This window comes from Aotus nancymaae, unplaced genomic scaffold (assembly GCF_030222135.1).
Source record: "Aotus nancymaae isolate 86718 unplaced genomic scaffold, 86718_ANA_hifiasm-v0.15.2.pri h1tg000029l, whole genome shotgun sequence".
Taxonomy (NCBI): Eukaryota; Metazoa; Chordata; class Mammalia; order Primates; family Aotidae; genus Aotus; species Aotus nancymaae.
Window position 1 is genome coordinate 6,859,803 of NW_026988442.1, and position 19,077 is coordinate 6,878,879.

General features: G+C 44.5%; 1 protein-coding gene, 1 non-coding gene and 1 pseudogene across 5 annotated transcripts in view; 1 reads left to right on the forward strand and 2 right to left on the reverse strand.

Moving 5' to 3' along the window:
* Positions 1-19,077, forward strand: part of SLC23A2 (solute carrier family 23 member 2) — a 140,075-nt gene that overhangs the window by 50,338 nt on the left and 70,660 nt on the right. For all 4 annotated transcript variants that reach the window (XM_012455395.3, XM_064382256.1, XM_064382257.1 and 1 more), the window contains one exon: positions 12,148-12,404. In XM_012455395.3, the coding sequence (XP_012310818.1) occupies positions 12,297-12,404 (108 nt within the window). In that variant the 5' untranslated portion in view covers positions 12,148-12,296. The remainder of the gene's footprint in view (positions 1-12,147; positions 12,405-19,077) is intronic.
* Positions 2,445-2,827, reverse strand: LOC105719346 (ubiquitin-ribosomal protein eL40 fusion protein-like; annotated as a pseudogene).
* Positions 13,809-13,927, reverse strand: LOC135277020 (5S ribosomal RNA). The gene has a single exon (XR_010344634.1). It is a non-coding gene; the product is annotated as a 5S ribosomal RNA (ribosomal RNA).

Genomic DNA, 19,077 nt, shown 5'->3' on the forward strand with positions numbered 1-19,077 from the left:
ACTTCTGGTGCCATCACATTTCTCCTTCAGGTGGCCCTGCTAAGCCACAGTGAGAGGGGTGACTCTGTTTCCTGGACAGGGAAAAATGGTCAGATAAAATGAAGTTCAAAAGAAATCATTACCAGCTGAATAGCTGATGAAACAAGTACTGACTGAAAGCTGTTGTCATTCTGCATTTGTGCATGATTCTTAGTGGCTGGAGAGCTAGTGATTCATTTCTCAGGGAATTGAAAGATCTGTTAAAGATCCAAAAATTTTACTTTTCTACTTCCACATAATAGAATTTTCTAGATTACTGATTTTTTTTCTCTGTCAGGTTTGCATTTATTTCGAGGTGACTTTTTTTTTTTTTGAGATTGTAGTGATTTTCTGCTTGCTTATTTTACTTTTCTACTTCCACATAATAGAATTGTCCAGATTGCTGATTTTTTTCCTCTGTCAGGTTTACATTTATTTCGAGGTGACTTTTTTCTTTTTGAGACTCTAGTGATTTCCTGCTTGCTCTAAGGTAGTGATTTTTAACTTTGGCTGCAGGGAGCTTTAAAAAATCTAGATGCCAAGCGTAATTTGTAGAACCTTGGCTTTTCTCTACTCTCTTCTGAAACCCAGAGTTATTTTAGAACTTTAAACATGAGGACATTATTCCACACTGCTGTATCCTGAGCTCACAACAGAAAGGACTGAATTTCTTTGCTTGTATTACATTGTAAAGGGGGTAGATGCTGTAAGGGGAACCCGCCTTTCCCCTGAACTTGAGTCTGAGCAGTAAGGAAGAACTGGTGGTAATGTGGACATCGCGAGACTCTTAGGGGAGAAAGTGGACCCATCTTTTGTTGTTAGGTTAGTTTAGAAAATGTAGAGGAGTTAAAAGAGGAAAATAAGTCATTTGTGTTTCTATCACCTAACATTTTGGTGTGTGTACACATGGCCACATACTATACACATGCACAATGGGTAAATGCTGTGCATACTATCTTTTTCATTGTATATATTGCCTTTAATTCTTTTTACTTATGAAAAGAACTTTTTTTTCACTCAAGGAAAGTAGTATCTTCTACCATTCGTTTTATTTTTGTTATTTTTGTTGTGATAAGAACATTTAACATGAGATCTGCCTTATTAACAACTCCCCCCGCCCCAATCCTGGAGGAGTCTCTATCACCCAGACTGGAGTGCAGTGGCTGCAACCTCCACCTCCTGGGTTCAAGTGTTTCTTCTGCCTCAGACTCCCAAGTAGCTGGGATCACAGGCATGCTTCACCACACCTGGCTAATTTTTTTTATTTTTAGTAGTGATGGGGTTTCGCCATGTTGACCAGGCTGATCTCAAACTCCTGACCTCAGGTGATCCCGCCTCGGTCTCCCAAAGCTGTGTTAATAACTAATAGTTACTCTGTTTTCATACCTGTTGAATTTCTGTTTATTACAGCTTTACATTAGGGTTCCTATCTCACTGACGACACTCCTCCTATTTTTCAGATATTTGTGGCTATCCTTGCTTTTTATTATTTTTTGAGATATGGTCTCACTCTACCACTCAGGCTGTAGTGCAGTGTGGCATAATCTTGGCTCACTGCAGCCTCCACCTCCCAGGCACAAGTGATTCACCTCAGCCTCCCGAGTAGCTGAGACCACAGGCACATGCCACCACAACCAGTTAATGTTTTGTATTTTTGGTAGAGACAGGGTTTTGCCTTGTTACCCAGGCTAGTCTCGAACTCCAGAGCTCAGGTAATCCACCTGCCTCGACCTCCCAAAAGTGTTAGGATTAGAGGCATGAGCCACCATGCCCAGCCCTTGCTTATTATTCCAGAGGAATTTTTAGCAAGCTCCCCTGACCCCTTGGGGGGTTATTAATGGATTTTTATTAAATCTGTATAGATTGTTAATTAGAAATGAATATTCTTACAGTACCTTTTCTATCGAAGAGTATCATCTGTTTCTCTGATTATTCAAATCTTTATGTCCCTCAGTAGTACTTTATAGTTTTCTTCATGAAGGTCACACATATTTTTATTACATTTATTAAGTATTTAACATTCTTTTTGTCGTGGTGAGCAGGATTCCTTCATCCTGTTGTTGTCAGGCACGGACAAACCTTTCTGTAAATGTCTTCGGTTTTAGGGGCCAGGTGATCTCGGTCACATGTTCTTCTTTGCTGTTGTCCACAATCCTTTAAACACATAAAAACAGAAACAGGCCAGGTGGTGGCTAGCCAGCTTCTGATACAAATGTTTGTCGCTGGCATTTGGGAAATGTTTGATTAAATCACATAGAAAGAGGCTTGCTTGTGTGTGTTGTAACTCGCTATCTAATTGTAGATTCTCTGAGGTGGTTTTTTTTTTTTTTTTTTTTTGCTGTTCCAGTCAACCAAAGGGACACTTTATTGAGGCTCCAGGGCCATGGGGCCTGGGCAGGAGGCTGCCCTTCCAGGAAGGTAGAGGCTTATTTGACCTTCTCGGGGCGCAGGTTGTTGGTGTGGCCACACTGCTTCTTGCGGCAGTTGACAGCACGGGGGTGCAGGCGACGTAGCACTTGCGGCAGATCATCTTGTGGCAGCTGTATTTCTGGACGAGCTGGTAGAGGGAAGGCTCAATAATGGCACCTTGCAGGTGCAGCACCAGGTGCAGGGTGGACTGTTTCTGGATGTTGCAGTCTGAGAGAGTGTGGCCATCCTCCAGCTGTTTGCCAGCAAAGATCAGACGCTGCTGGTCAGGTGGGATACCCTCCTGGTCTTGAATTTTGGCTTTGACATTCTCAATGGTGTCACTGGGCTCGACCTCAAGGGTGATGGTCTTGCCTGTGAGGGTCCTCAAAAAGATCTACATCTCTGCATCTGCCACACAACCGCCTCCACCAACCAACTCAGCCACCTCACTCTCTCTGAGGTTTTTCATATCTTTTGCTATAGTTATAATTTGGACTTTTCCAATACTTCCCTCATCCTTCTCCACTGGCATCCATCGATGGTGGCGATGTTGACACCCCCGACTTGTTTCTCACATCAGTGTGTCTGCTGTGTCACAGATAGTTTTGATGTAGTTAAGATTATTAAAGAGAACCACTCTTACCTTATACCACATGCCTTTAAAAAAACATCATTTATCAAGTCACAGACTTTGGATAACCTTTAATATACGTGCCAAGTTCAGCACCAGGGGTGGAGGTAAGACGGTGAGGCTGTGATATGATACTGTTTCTGTTTCCCACAGCTGTCTGGCTGGGCAGACAGATAGATGTGATATTGTTTTATTACAATCATCTTTTAAATTTTACCTTAATTTTTTTTTGTACAGATGGAGTCTCACTATGTTGTCCAGGTTGGTCTCAAAGTCCTGGCCTCAAGCATTCCTTCTGCCTGGGCCTCCCAAAATGTTGGGTTTACAGATGTGAGCCATCACATTTAGCCCTCCACATGGTCCTCCGACACCGTGATGAGGTGGTGATCAGAGGAAGTATTGATGGGAGTCACCCAGTGAGAAGGGGTGAGGTGAAGGAGGCTCGTTTTGGAGAGATGGCATGAGCAGTCCTGCGAGATAGGAGAGGTCTGTGAGTGACCACAGTAGGGTCTACAAGGGACTGGTAAAGAGGGCCTGGATAGGCCCATGGTCATCTCTTGTGAAGGAATTTGGGTGTCACTCTAAATTAGGAAGCCATCAAAGAGCATGGTAATTTTCTGTTGAAGCATCTTTCTACTTATCATTTGGACAGGTGTTTAGAACCATCAAGATGGAATGAGGGGCCGGGAGCAGTGGCTCACACCTGTAATCCCAGCACTTTGGGAGGCTGAGGCAGGCAGATCACCTGAGGTCAGGAGTTTGAAGCTAGCCTGACCAACATGGAGAAACCCTATTTCTACTAAAAATACAAAATTAGCAGGCATGGTGGCACGTGCCTGTAATCCCAGCTACTCAGGAGGCTGAGGCAGGATAATTGCTTGAACCCAGTAGATGAAGGTTGCGGTGAGCCGAGATTGCACCATTGGACTCCAGCCTGGGCAACAATAGCGAAACTCCATCTCAAAAAATAAAAATAAAAAAGATGAAATGAGGGCCAGGCATGGTGACTTATGCTTGTAATCTCTGCACTTTGGGAGGCCGAGGCAGGAGACTGCTTGAGCTTAGGAGTTCAAGACCAGCCTGGGCAACATTGTGAAACTTCATCTTTACAAAAACTAGCCGGGTATGGTGGTACATGCCTGTAGTCCTAGCTACTCAGGAGGCTGAGGTTGGGAGGATCGCCTGAGCCCGGGAAGTGAAGGCTGCAGTGATCTGTGATTGTGCCACTGCACTCCAGCTTGAGCAACAGTGTGAGATCCTATCATAAAAAAAAGATGGAATGAGAACCAGAGTTAAATGGCAATTGTGATGTTGTTGAGAGACCATGGTGACGTGTGCTAGGGAGCAGCCGTGCAGGTGACTAGACATGCACAGGGTAGAGTTCCTAGTCCGAGGAGGGTGGGTATCAGCCCTGGAAAAGAAGCTTGAAGGTGGTTCCTGCCCCTCAGTGCCCCCTCAAAAATCACAAGGAGGGCAGAAATCACCAGCAAGTCTCACAGAGGGAGTGTGTACAGGCCAGCTGGCCTGGGCTATGTTTGGCCAGGGAGAATAGCTGTAAGCTGAGCACTTAAAGGACAGTTTTATGTCTTGCTTGTATAAACAGTGTAAAGCAGGTTCAAATTACTGATTCAAGTTTGAATCCTGTTCTACTGCTTATAGCTGTGTATCCTTTGCCAAGTTATTTTACTTCTCTGAAGCTCAGTTTCTACTTCTGTAGAGTTTCTTGCAAACCAAATAATACTATGCTTACTGGCCAGAAATAACTGTCATTTATTTAATAAGAGGTCAGAGATATGCCTGGCACATACAGACACTTAGCAACTGGAAAACTGCAATTCTTACTGCCATTGCCACTACCATCATGATATTTCATCCCTCAGCTCCTCCTTTCCTACTGTCGTGTATTAAGGGCAAGACAGTGAGTGGATTTGCTCATTCTCTTTCTCTCTTTTGCAAGGGGTAGGAAGAGGGGCAATGAGGGACCACAGGTTGGCACACTTTCCCCAGAGTCAGATTCCCAGGGAGATTTTGCTTCTTGTTTTTATACAGATGTTAAATTCCACTCTTCCCTCACTTCTCCCCTCTATCTGTTGCATTTTGCCACTGGACCTTGGCATTTATGCACACCACGTTCATCCTGTGTGGATAAACCCTCTGATCTCGGGCTGTCGCATTCTTTCCAACCTTGAGAGTGTCTGCATCATCCTTGTGCACTGAGTGTGGAACGCTCTGTCCTTTTGGGCTTTTTATGGCAGTGTTCAAGGACACATTTCTTTGTTCAGGATTCTCCCCTTCTTCCTTTTTCCCCCATGCACTGTCCCTGACGAAAGGTGTTCCCCTCTTCCTGAGCCCTGCAGTCCTCTTCCCCGACGCTTTTCTCAGCACATCACTGCTCTGCGCTTTCTGAGTCTCTCCTGTGCTCTTCAGGTCTAAGGCTTCAGGATAGTCCAGGTACTACTCTGGAAGAGGTGAGCGAAGAGCATGGGTGGTTCTCCCACTATAACTTGTGAGTACTTGCTGGAAGGTATTTTTGTCGGATGGAACTATCCCTGTATGTTCCTAGTGCTGAGGATAGTGGGGAGGGGTTTCTTGCTGCAATGGGTGTTCATGTCTGGAACTCCAAGATGTACCTAACCTAGGAGAGTAAATTTATTCTGCTTTAAAAATTCCCGTTAGTTTCCTTAGCCAGGCGTGGTGGCTTGCACCTGTAGTCCCAGTTACTTAAGAGGCTGAGGCAAAAGGATCACTTGAGGCCAGGATTTTGAGTCCAGCCTGGGCAACATAGTGAGATCTTTTTTTCTCTTTAAGAAAAAAATAAGTGTATTAGGTGAATGAAAAAGAAATAAAATTTAAAAAAAAGAAGAAGAAAAAATGTCCCATCATTTTCCCTAAAGTTGATATAGTTGAGGGTGATTTGAAAGCTCTGCTGATATGCTAGATATGGGACAAAGTGCTTATGGGCCCCTTGGAATATGACTATGTGGCAAGTGGCCGTGTAAAAATCTACCAGTATTTCGGTATCCTCTTTGCCTGTTTTATCTTCTGAAAAAATAAACTTCTAGTGGTCTCAAGGTAGAGATCTATTGTGACTCTTTCAGGCAAATTTTATTTTTGGGTGTGTTCATTTTCACTCTGGGTTTTTTATAGATCTTGGGAAGATGATGGGTGGCAGTGGCTAAATCACAATGAAGGCTGATGGATGTGGCTTCACAAACATGATGACAACTCTGGCAGCTCAAAGGTCACCCCCCCAAATTCATAAACAAAAAGCAGGGATAAAATGTTTGCATCAAATACAACAAAGATTTAAAGGATTAACATCCTTATAATAAAGCTTTGTAAACATTATAGAAAATAGGCAAAGGACATAAGGGGATAAACCACAAAAGAGGCTCTGTGCTTGCCAGCAGGCATGAAAAACTCACGAATCCATGCATGGCAACATTTCTGAAAAATTACCCACTTGCACAGATTTTGTATATTAAGGGCTGTCAGACTTGGCAGTGTTGTAGTGATCCCTGCAGTAGTTTCATATCTTTATTCAGCAGTCGGGTTGTGATGAATGAGTTAGGACCTGTGGGGGCTGTGGCAGGGTGGCGGGACCCCTGAGGGTGCTCTGGATGTGGCATTTTAGGCCCTGCATTCATTTCCTTCGGGATGCCATGAACGTCACTTTTTCCTCCAGTTTTTACTGTTAATGGTAAGAAGTTGATGTTAATAGTATCTTTCCTTTGTCAGTAACCTGCTTGTGTTTGTATGTTTTTGGTTTTTTTCTGACAAGAAGTTTCAAGATTTTATGTCTTCAGAGTCCAGGCATTTCCCCAGGATGTGTCAGCGGTGACTTCTTTCAGTATCTTCCCAGCACAAGGTGGCCTTTGTGTCTAAAGACCCCAGGCTGTCCTTCAGTGTGAGGAAAGTGTCTTTATCTTTCTGACTCCTCATCCATCTACTGGAAACTCCTCCTGTACCGATACTGGTTCTTGCTGTCATGACAGTTCATGGAATTGTTCTAATAATTTATAAACGTGGTTCCCAGTTGTGTATCTACCAAGAGATATATTTTGACAGTCGTGTATGATTTCCAAGAACTCCTTTGGTCCTGGAGTTACTACTTTTTCTTGAATTCCCCTAGGATATGAATTGGAATTATTTTAAAGGCCCTCTCCTAATCCTCGCATTTATTTTGCCTCATTGGACATTAACTCCACTCTGACTGTCCAGCTGGGTCTGCTTTCTGCTTGTTCATTCCCCTCTGATGTCCACCAACCTGTGGATTCCTGCTTGAAACCTGGGTGTGATGCTGGAGCCAACTCTCATAAGTGAAAGGCTTTGGGGGTGGGGGATGCATAGTACCATACCAAGCCTTTGGAAGCTGGGGCCTTTCTTAGTGGCCAGGTGGGTATACTGTTCTCTGTTTAGTGTTTGGGTTCCTTTTGGTGGGGATTGCAAAGGGGGTTCTTGAATGTGATTTATGCTTTCACTAAGAAGTTTCTGCGGTGTTCTTATAATCAGAAATAAAGTAAATATTATTATAAATTATCACCATCTTTAGACTCCCTGGTTGGAGATCTTAGTACCATTTTGAATCCTTGCTTTTCCCCATGCCCTTGCCCTCTGTGCAAGTGGTAACTAATTCTGTTCCACTCTCTAGTTTCTCTCTCACTGCCTTCTCTCCTTTTCTTCCACATTGCTGCTGCGCTGCAGCCTCCATTTCTCATCTACACAGGCACTCCAGCCTTCTGGTCTTCTGGCCTCTACTTCATTATCTTCTTCTTCTTCTTTTTAAGTAGAGATGGGGGTCTTGCTATGTTACCCAGGATGGTCTTGAACCCCTGGCCTCAAATAATCCTCCTGCCTCAGCTTCCCAAAGTGCTGGGATTACAGGTGTGAGGCATTGTGCCCGGCCTTCATCTTCTACTTTGTCCAAACTTTACCTTGCCCAAGTACAAATCTGACCATTATCTTCATCCTCTTTGAAATCCTTTAGATTCTCTTCGTTTTCCTGCTGAATTGGACACCTCATCCTGATACCCTCCATGGACTAGTCAGTTCTAGCTAAATGTGCCTGCCAGCTTCTGTGGAGTGTAATGCTCATTGACCCATTTTCCTGCCTCTTTGAGTCATCTTGGTATGTGACTGGGTTTGGTCTGCTTGATGTCAGTGGGCAAAGGCAGTCTGGCAGTGACAGGAAGCTGCCATCGCATCGGTAGACTTACCTGTTGGTGGTATCCTGGTGACAAAATGGGCAAGCTGAGTGCTGACCCTGGAATGTCAGTTATGGGAGGCCCAGGTGAAGGATAGAGCTTCAGAATGACAGAGATTCACAGAGGGGTGTCTCCAAGCGCTCAGGAAGCAGACAAACCATGCTGATGGCGAAGCCAAAATAAGTATTTAAGGAAAGGACCAGTAAGTAGTCCAAGGAAAGGTCCCTGGTCATAGGAACCTGAGCAGCCATGCAAAGGAACAGTCATAGCAGGCGAGCAACAGATGCCGGATGCTTCTGCCTCTGTGCAAACTTTGCCTCTGCTAGGAATTGGTTTCCTGGATTGTCATGTAACATTTTAGGTAATAATATAGGAAAAAGGTTAGTTCTAAGTAATTAATGCACACCCCATCAGGGCTACAAGTAGAGACTTTAGGGTTTTTTAAGCAAGGTCCATAATTTTCCTTCTGACTATAGGAAGTCTCTGCTTTTATAGATTGGAAACTGCACAGTAAAATGGGTTCTCATATCCCCTGTAAATGGCAGAAAGCTAAGGAAAAATGTAATGACCTATTCATCTCTGTTATTGAAAAGGGAAAATTATTTTTCTTTCTTTTTTTTTTTTTTTTTTGAGACTGAGTTTCACTCTTGTTGCCCAGGCTAGAGTGCAATGGTGTGATCTCGGCTCACTGCAACCTCTGCCTTTCGTGTTCAAGTGATTCTCCTGCCTCAGCCTCCCGAGTAGCTGGGATTACAGGCATGCACCACCATGCCCAGCTAAATTTTGATTTTTAGTAGAGACGGGGTTTCACCATGTTGGCCAGGATGGTCTCGATCTAACCTTGGGATCTGCCCACCTCAGCCTCCCAAAATGCTGGGATTACAGGCACGAGCCACTGCGCCCAGCCAGAAAATTCTTCTTATAATGACCAAACTGGAGTAAGTCCCATAGATGATCTTCTCTGTGTGCTTTACTCGCTGCTGTATGCATGTTCCTGCTCCTCCAACTGCTGAGTGTATCCCTTGGAGGACCTGATCTCATCCTTAGGATCAACATGGCACATGTGGGATGGCATCCTTGGGAGGAGGGTAGTGTCTTTAAACCAAGATTTCTCAGTCTCAGCCCTCCTGACATCTTGGTGTGGGATCTGTCCTGTGCATTGTAAGGTGCTCAGCAGCACCCCTGGCCTCTGCCTACTAGGTGTTAGTAGCTCTCCCCTCCTTGTGATGGCCAAAGACATCTCCAGACGGTGCTAGATGTCCCCTGAAGGGCAAAATTACTCTGGGTTGAGAACCACTACTTTAAATGAACATGGATAGCATGTGAATGAAAATGCAAAATGTACATGAATATGCAAACAAGCACGACCACCCCGAAGCATTTGATGTACGTACCTAGCTCTCTGTGTTCCCCTCATGGAACTTCATGTTCTGGCAGCGGTTTCTTTTGTTTTCCTTTCTTGCCCTCTGATTGCTGAACTCTAAAATTTGTATAATTCTTTCTCTTCTTTATTTCTTCACATTTAATTTTTCCCCTGGCTCATCCAAAGTATTTATTGAATAAAATGTCCCATGAAGCGTTCCTTGAACAGCAAGTTCTGTACTTGTATTTCCAAACTTCTTGCAGGCCTGTTCTCACGTTTGCAGGACAGCTTTGTCGGATTCTTTATTCTTGGTGGGAAGATAATTGGTGGTAAGATCTGATGTCACTCTAATTGGAGTACCAGGAGATGCCCTCTGCCCTTCTCACCCCTACCTGTTTGCATTATCTTTTCTTTCTTTTTTTTTTTTTTGAGATGGAGTTTCGCTCTTGTTACCCAGGCTGGAGTGCAATGGCGTGATCTCAGCTCACCGCAACCTCCACCTCCTGGGTTCAGGCAATTCTCCTGCCTCAGCCTCCTGAGTGGCTGGGATTACAGGCATGCGCCACCATGCCCAGCTAATTTTTTGTATTTTTAGTAGAGATGGGGTTTCACCATGTTGACCAGGATGGTCTCGATCTCTTGACCTCATGATCCACCCGCCTCGGCCTCCCAAAGTGCTGGGATTACAGGCGTGAGCCACTGCGCCCGGCCCTTGCATTATCTTTTCTTTATAAAATAAATTCAGGCATATCTAGGCATGTTTTGTTGTATGTATGGCATTCCTTAGGGGTTACCCTGTGCCTTGTCTTTTTTTTTCCTTTTGAGACAGAGTCTCAGTCACTCTGTCACCCAGGCTGGAGTGCAGTGGCGCAATCTTGGCTCACTGCAACCTCTGCCTCCTGGGTTTAAGCGATTCGATTCTCCTGCCTCAGCCTCTCGAGTAGCTGGGATTACAGGTGTGTGCCACCACACCTGGCTAATTTTTGTATTTTTTTCTTTTGGTAGAGACGGGGTTTCATTATGTTGGCCAGGTGGGTCTCGAATTCCTGACCTCAAGTGATCTGCCTGCCTCGGCCTCCTAAATTGCTGGCATTACAGTCGTGGCCACTGTACCCGGCCCGTGCCCTCTCATTTTTGAAGCCCAGTCAAAAAGCCTTCCAGGTGTTTGTTCATTGCTTTTATTGTCCAGGTTATACTTCAGTTGTCTGAAATTAGTGGAGGCTGGAAGTTCTTGAATTTTCTGCTGCTTCATTGAAACTTGGCATGTAGAATTGTTCCAGAGCCTTCCTATGTTTGACTTTTTCTTAGGTTTTTCTCTTACCTTGGTGGATTGTGCTGTTAGTTTAGTAAACAGCGTCAGAGGCTCTGGGCATGTCTGATCCATTTTAGGTCTCCTAGTATTGATTTCCCACTCCTGCGTCTTCTTGTTTTGTGCCACTTTACCTCCTTTTGGGGTGTGTTGGGGGGATTGAGTTTCTTTTTTTAGGTCTGTGTTGTCATTTGATTGCTTTTTGAATGTTTTGCCTTTTTTTTGGATGGCATTTTAGCCCACTTGAAGCACGTTTTGTTTTTTTTCCTGGAATCCTGTGTGGCCATTTAATCCTAGGTTCATTTTACCTCCTCTTTTTTTTTTTTTTTTTTTTGAGACAGAGTTTGATTCTTGCTGCCCAGACTGGAGTGCAGTGGCTCGCTGAGACCTCTGCCTGCCAGGGTCAAGCAATTCTCCTGCCTCAGCATCCTGAGTAGCTGGGATTACAGGCGCCTGCCACCACGCCCGGCTAATTTGTGCATTTTTAGTAGATACGGGGTTTCTCTATGTTGGCCAGGCTGGTCTTGAACTCCTGACCTCAGGTGATCTGCCCCCCTCAGCCTCCCAGAGTGTTGGGATTACAGGCATGAGCCACTGTGCCTGGCAGCCTCCTCTTTTCACTGCTTTTCAGTATTTTCCCCTGCTTTTAATTGGGCACTTGTAGGGAATTTAGAATTATTTTAATGCCTGTCTAATCATGGTTAATTGGCCGTATCTGCATTGTCCAGTATAGTAGCCACAAACTACAAGTAGCTACTTAGATTTCGGTTAAAATTGGATACCATTAAAAGTAAATTACTCATTTTCGCTAGGCACATTTCCGGTTCTCAGTAGCCACATGACTATGTTGGACAGGTCAGATATATGATCGCTCCCTTATTGCAGAAAGTTCTATTAGGTAATGCTGGGTTATGGGATATAAACAATATGCATATCAAAGAAGTACCTTAGCTATTTTTTTCTCCCTAGTACTGTGATATTTTTGATAATTCGGTTTGGTGGTCCCCCTCTGTAGCAGCCAATTCAGAATCAGTGGGTGACTATTAAGTGAAGAAGGGGTGGGTGCCTGAAAACTGTAATTAGGTAAAGTATTTTTTAGATGCTTGGGTATAATGTGTAGTATGACTTTCTTTCTGTGCAAGAAACTCAGTGACTGCATGGCCTGTGTTGTTTTTGTGCTTTGGGGTGATTTGGCTGTGCTCTTCTTTTCTAGGTGCTAAGAGATGCCGTTTGCGGGCCCCATCTCTGCCTGAGAATCAGCTCCAGGCACTAGAAGAACCAGCTGATCCTGGGCTCATTGCTTGAATAAGCCTTCACTTCCAGCTGCTCTCCAACGGCTGTGCAAACTACTCGTTTGTCTTAATGATGGGTATTGGTAAGAACACCACATCCAAATCAATGGAGGCTGGAGGTTCAACGGAAGGCAAATACGAAGATGAGGCAAAGCACCCTGCTTTCTTCACCCTTCCGGTAATCGTATTCCCAGTCTTCCTTTCTTAAATCTCTTGAAAGTAGTTTCCAGATGGAATCAACATAGGATTGACTTTAAAACTCATGTTTTCAGTGAAGGTTAAGGCATTTGCAAACCAAATACTTTATACGTGAGATAGTCTTTCGGCTAACTCTTGGGTATTAGCTGTGCTCTCAGCCTGGAGTCATCTGCTGGGATTAACTCCAGAAGGAAGCATGCATTGCTGTTAACATTTTAAATCTAGCCCAGTGCTTACTGTGTCTTGGAGGATGTTGAAGGCTTAGTTTTATCTTCAAAAACGTACTCTTAGGAAATAATGTGCAACCCAACATCACACACATTGCAAGGTGGGAGGATGAATGACTTACTGCTTGGAACCCCACCGTCCATGTGTATTATGGCAGCAGTGTCTGGCATAGAGGTAGTTTTATCTCAATAAGTGATAGCAGTCAGACAAAGCCGATTACACACATTCATTATATTCAGTAAGAACATTTTTATCCCAGATGTAGGATGATGACTTGATTTGTATAAAGTTACCTATAAAGTGTTGTTTTAAAAAACAAAAATGCTCTTTAGGGAGGTCTTGCCTCAAGATGTTTTCCTCTTAATACTGGAGATGAGGCTAATGGGAAGCATAGTATTCCAGGATTTCTTCCTCTTTTTTTCAAGACAAGGTCTTGTTCTGTTGCCTAGGCAGGAGTGCAGTGGTGTCCTTAAAGTTCATTGCAGCCTTGACTTCCCAGGCTTAAACTATCTTCCCATCACAGTCTCTTGAGTAGCTGAGACTACAGGTGTGTGCAGCCTGTAGTCTACTACGGCTGGCTAATTTTCTCTTCTTTTTGTAGAGATGGGGGTCTTACTGTGTTGCATAGGCTGGTCTTGAACTCCTGGGCTGAAGTGATCCTCCTGCCTCAGCCTTCTAAAGCACTGGGATTATAAGCATGAGCCACCACGTCTGGTTTCAAGATTAGTTATTGTTATCAATGTTGCATCTGAAACTATTGGCATGCCCCATGGCCTGATGATAAAGGGACTCAACAGTAAGACTTTGAGGGCAGATGGATCTACAGAGGTGTCAGGATTATTTTTTAAGACTAGGTCTCACTGTGTCCCCCAGGCTGAAGTGCAGTGGCACAATTAAGGCTCATTGTAGCCTTAACCTGGGTTCAGGCAATCTTTCCACCACAACCTCCCAATGGGACCACAGATGCCTGCCACCATGCTCAGCTAATATTTTTTATTATTTTTGTAGAGACAGGGTCTCCCTATGTTGCCCAGGCTGGTCTTGAACTTAAGAGCTTGAGCTCAAGCAATCCTCCTGCCTTGGAGGATTTATTATTATTATTTTAATTTATTTTTTAAATTTTTATTTAATTTTATTTTTTATATTTTTGTTTTAAAGCCTACAGCACCTGGTATTCCCAGGAGGTCTCCCATCCAAGTACTAACCAGGCCCGACCCTGCTTAGCTTCCGAGATCAGACGAGATTGGGTGCGTTCAGGGTGGTATGGCCGTAGACTATTTTTTTTTTTTTTAAAGAGACTGAGTCTCATGCTTGCCTACACTGGAGGGCAGTGTTGCAGTCATAATGCAGCCTTGAATTGCAGGGCTCAAGCCGTCTGACTCAGACTGTCTAGTAGCTGGGATTACGGGTGCATGCCACCAAGCCCGGCTTGAACGTGGCATCTTTAAGCACATTGTTTGACTACTTTCATTCACACTTTATTTAGTTATTTTTTAAATAGTATTAATTCTTAGAGAAGTGTTTAATTAATTTTACAACTGGCATTACCATTTCCTTTTTTCCTATAATAAAAAATTTTGAAACTGGATTTTCTTCACTGTTGAAGGCTTAAGGTTGACACAGGTTTTCTAGGGGAAGAGGCATCAATCAGTTATTCAAAATTAAATTAGATCAACACGAAGTGTGAATGGGAAGGTTTCGTGCATGGGGGTTGCCTGGTTCTTTTGTGGCTTTATTTTGCCTTAAAGCCCAGGAGATGATTCATTCTCTCTATAGCCCAGGAGATGATTGATTCTCTCTTCCCTTCACTTTGGGGACAAGAACTTGAGCATGTCTCAACCACCTGCCCTGTCATTATGGTCCAGAATTTAAGATTTACTTTTTCTAGGTTAAACTTGTAATATTTTATAGTTAGCAGTTGAATTCATCTGTGTTTGCTGTCAGTTTCCTCATTCCCTGTTGTTTCTTACGTTCTTTTTCTTCCCTCTCAAGATACACTGAGAGTCTGTGGATGGTCACCATCTTAGTCTTACATCTGGAAATAATTGTAGTTTGCCCTCCACTATTACACGGAACTTCTATGAATGACACACCCCAGTCTTCCAGCCTGTCCTCGTTTCTCTAGCTGCTTTGTCTAATGATTTGGGTATCTTCCAGCATTGCCTTCTGGATGAATCCTCTAGTATTTTTCAGTTTACTCACTTTTTTTTTGTATACAGTCGTGTGTTTGTGTTCAATTTTTATTGCAATAATTATACCTCTTCTAAAATTTTTATTTGATTCATTTCTGCCTATTTTTGGTCCTTAATTTCTTATTATATGTGTTTCTTTTAAATGTGACTTCATGTAAATCACTGGAAACCCTGATGTACTTATGAAGTCCCTCCCTAGTGTTAAAACGCATGGGCTGAATGAAGAGACCCTCCCCCCAAACAGGCTTTATGTGAGCAACACGGCTGTTTATTCACCTGGGTGCAGGCGGGCTGAGGCGGAAAAGGGCATCAGCAAAGGGGGTTAGGAGTTGGTTTTATAGGTTTGGGGTGGGCAGTGGAAAGTTACAGTTTAGGGTGGTTTTTTGTAAGCTGGGAGGGGGTCGTAGGGTGTGCAGTCAGAAGGTTGACCAAGGTGGGTGACAAAGTCCAATAGTCTTATCAATTAGGGTGGGAATAACGAACAAGAGAGAATGTCTCAAAGTTAAGTAAGGCCACAGGGGTTGATCATTTCTTCCTCTTTTCATGGTCTTCCAATTACTTTAGATTTTCCAGGAACTCATCTGGAACTCATCTGCAGGTCACAGAGGTTAACATGGTGTCCATGGCACTGCCAGTTAGCCTAAAAGACCTTACACCTAGTTCTCTTTCCATCTGGAATCTTCTGGGAATTTCATCTCTTTCTCTGTGCTCCTGTGGGTTTGTGTCTTCTCATTATGGATCCAGTCCTATGGTGGGGCCCTTGTCATCTTCCCCAGGATTACCAACCATGGCATGGAAGAGTGGAGAAGCCTGCCAGGCCTGGTTCAGCACCCACCTTGTTTCCAGGCTGGAGCTGAGGCTGCCTGGCTTAGGGCTTCCAGGCTCAGCACTTCTAGGTTCAGCCCAGCAGGTCCCAATGTCAGCCCCATTTTTTCCATAAGTGTTTTTTTCCCTTTTTCTTTTCCTCCCCCCACCCCTCACCCCACAGGGTCTTATTCTGTTGCCCAGGCTGGAGTGCAGTGGAGCGATCACAGCTCACTGTAGTCGCAACTTCCTTGGCTCGGGTCATCCTCCCACCTCAGCCTCCTGAGTAGTTAGGACTGCAGGTACGTGCTACTGGGCCTGGCTAAATTTTTGTACTCTTTTTTTGTAGAGATGGCATTTCTCCATGTTGCCAGTCCAGTCTGGAACTTCTGAGATCAAGTGATCCACCTGCCTCAGCCTCTCAAAGTGTTGGGATTACAGGCATGAGCCACCGTGCCAAGCCTGTACATGTTTCTTGTGTATGGAAATGTTTGTCTTTTTCAGCTTGCCTATTTTGAGGTTTTTCCTTCTATCCTTGTTACATTTTTTAGGGCAGGGTTGGGAAGGAATATTGTTCAAAGCATTAATTTCCAGATCCAACCTAAGTAGCAGTCCCTGTGAGAACATGGGAGCTGGGAATGTGGACATAAGCCATAGCTGGGTGTAAATATGATGTTAATTTTAAAGTTGATTTAACACTAGAGCCATTTAATTATGGATGTTATGGAATTTTTATCCTAGTCTAGGGCTATAAAAGAAAGCGTTAAAAGGGGAAGAAAATAGTTTTTAAAGTTAGGCTAAATTGAACTACGGAGGGTAGAAATAGAGTTGGAATCATAGGCTGGAGCTGCTGGAAGGAGAGAAGTAGCAGAGATGGAGATGGCAGAGAGTCCAAACATGAGCTCCCAGGATGATTTGGAGTTGGGATGCCAAACTGGGTCTTAGTCTGAACTCCCAAAGCTCACGATAAAATAGAAAATTACACAAAAGAAGGAAAACACGAAAACAAAAGCTCCTCAAATAATGTTTACAAAGGAATAGTTTGTGGGATGGAGTTTTGGGTTGTGGACAGTTTTGTTAGAAAATATGTTATAGGTGGCCAGGCACAGTGGCTCATGCCTCTAATCCCAGCACTTTGGGAGGGCAAGGTGGGCAGATCATGAGGTCAGAAGTTTGAGACCATCCTGACCAACATGGCAAAACCCCATCTCTACTAAAATTCCAAAAAAATTAGCCGGGTGTAGTGGTGTGCACCTGTGGTCCCAGCTACTCAGGAGGCTGAGGCAGGAGAATTATTTGAAGCCAGGAGGCGGAGGTTATAGTCACCGGAGATTGCGCCACTGCACTCTAGCCTGGGCAACACAGTGAGACTCCGTCTCAAAAAAAAAAAAAAAAAAGTTACAGGCTGGGTGAGGATGCTGAGGTCTGTAATAGCACTCTGGGAGGCCAAAGCCAGAGGATCACTTGCAGCCCGGAGTTCAAGACCAGCCATGGGAATATAGCAAGACCCTCATTTATACAAAAAATTCAAAAATTAGCTGGTTGTGGTGGTATGTGCCTGCAGTCCTAGCTACTTGGGAGACTGAGGTGGGAGGATTGCTTGAGTCCAGAAGTTTGATGCTATAGTGAGTTAGTAATTGTGTCATTGCATGCCAGCCATCCTTAGTGACAGAGCAAGAACTTGTCTCCAAAAAAAAAGGCAAGAAAATTTAATAAGAACAGGAACACAGTACTGCCCGTATTTAATCACTAGTGAAATTGCTACCCTAAGTCAACTTTTAAAGTAGAAGATTGTAAGATTTAAATGAGAGGCAACAGAGGCCAGTTGTTGAAATGAAGAAATTTAATCGGCTCCTGGGCGACCTTCTGCGGTCCGACAGAAGGGGCCGGAGAAGTCGTGCGGACTCCTCGCAGACGTGGGGTTTTATGGGGAGTGGAGGCGTTCCGATTGGCTGCAGGGAAACAGGACGTGGACGGGGCCAGCTACCATTGGCAGGTAGGCGGGATTTCCGGTGAGCGGGCCGTCCGGGAGAGTGGGGCCTGGACGGGACAAAATGCTATTGGGCAGGTCTTGGCGGGGCTTCTTTTGAATTTTGGCAGGATTCTTTAATGGCGAGCTAGGTGCTGAGTGCAGAGCTTGGTGCCGGGCCTGGAGTGGTGACATAGTTTCTAGGCGCAGAGGGGGGTGGGCATGTCCGAGCTCCCGGAGTAGGGGTGGGCATGTAGACCATTTTGAATGATTTGCCCATTGTCAGGAAAGAGGTGAGGGGGCTAAGTTACAGTGGGCCACTTCCCAGTGCCTGATGGTTGGGATTAGTGTGGGAGCAGCTGGTTGGAGGCAGGGGCAGTGGGCTGAGACAAGAAGAATTGGTGAATCTGGGAGATACCAAAGGCGTGGGAATAGTAAGAACAGAGGTGAGGCTGACAGAAGAGATGATAGGAGACTTCTAGGGCCAAAGATGGGGATGTTTCAGATTCCCATCAAGATTTTATACATAAGAACCTGATTAGACGAATGGCGGCTTTGGAGAAAAATATGAAGTCTAGGGAAAACCATAAGTTTGGAGTGTGGGGAAGATGGAAGATGATGGATTTTATCTGAGAAGTTGTGGATTTGAACTGCTGTGCTCCTAGAGCCTGCAAGCACAGAGATCAGGAGAGCTGCAAAGACTCATTGTGATGGCTCATGTGGGTGGTGGCTGACCTGTGGGAGAGGGTGCTGGCTGCCAGGCAGAGCTGGCAGAGAAAGACAGCGCTGAGGGTCTCACTTTTGGAGATACCCACATGTGAGTGACAGGGAGGATCACGCCAGGACATTGCCGCCTGCTAGTGCCTTGTTTCATCCTGGCCTTTGCAAATGTAAATGTTGACAAATAACCAGCATGGTAGCCTGGGTTTTGTCTTTTTGTCTGGATCTGTGCTGTCTAATACCATGGCTGCTAGCTACATGTGGCTGTTTACATTTAAATTAAATACTATTAAATAAAACCTGAAATTCACTTCATTGGTTGCACTAGTCGGGCGCTCCATAGCCACACATGGCTAGTGGTTAGTCCATCTCTGCTTGCTGGTTAGGGCCTTGTGAGGCTGAAATGCTGGCTCTTATTTCTTCATTTGCCTTGGAATCCAAAGCTGGGCCTTAGGGTGTCAGCTGTTAAGGCATCTAGAGAGAGGTGTGCTGGAGTGCAGCACCAGGTTGGGCACCAGTAACCAGATCTGGCTGCTCCTGAGAACCAGGCGTTGGGGGGTGCCTGCTGGAAAGGGAGGCAGGGGTGTGGCTGATAAGGATCTCATCTTTAGAGATTCTCTCAGGCATCCTGTGTTGGATGAGTGCTTCCCAAATCTTTAAACAAAATAAAACACCCACACAAACATTTTACAAAGAAAAAGAATACATCCATATTAGAAAGAGAATGTTGACTAGGAAAT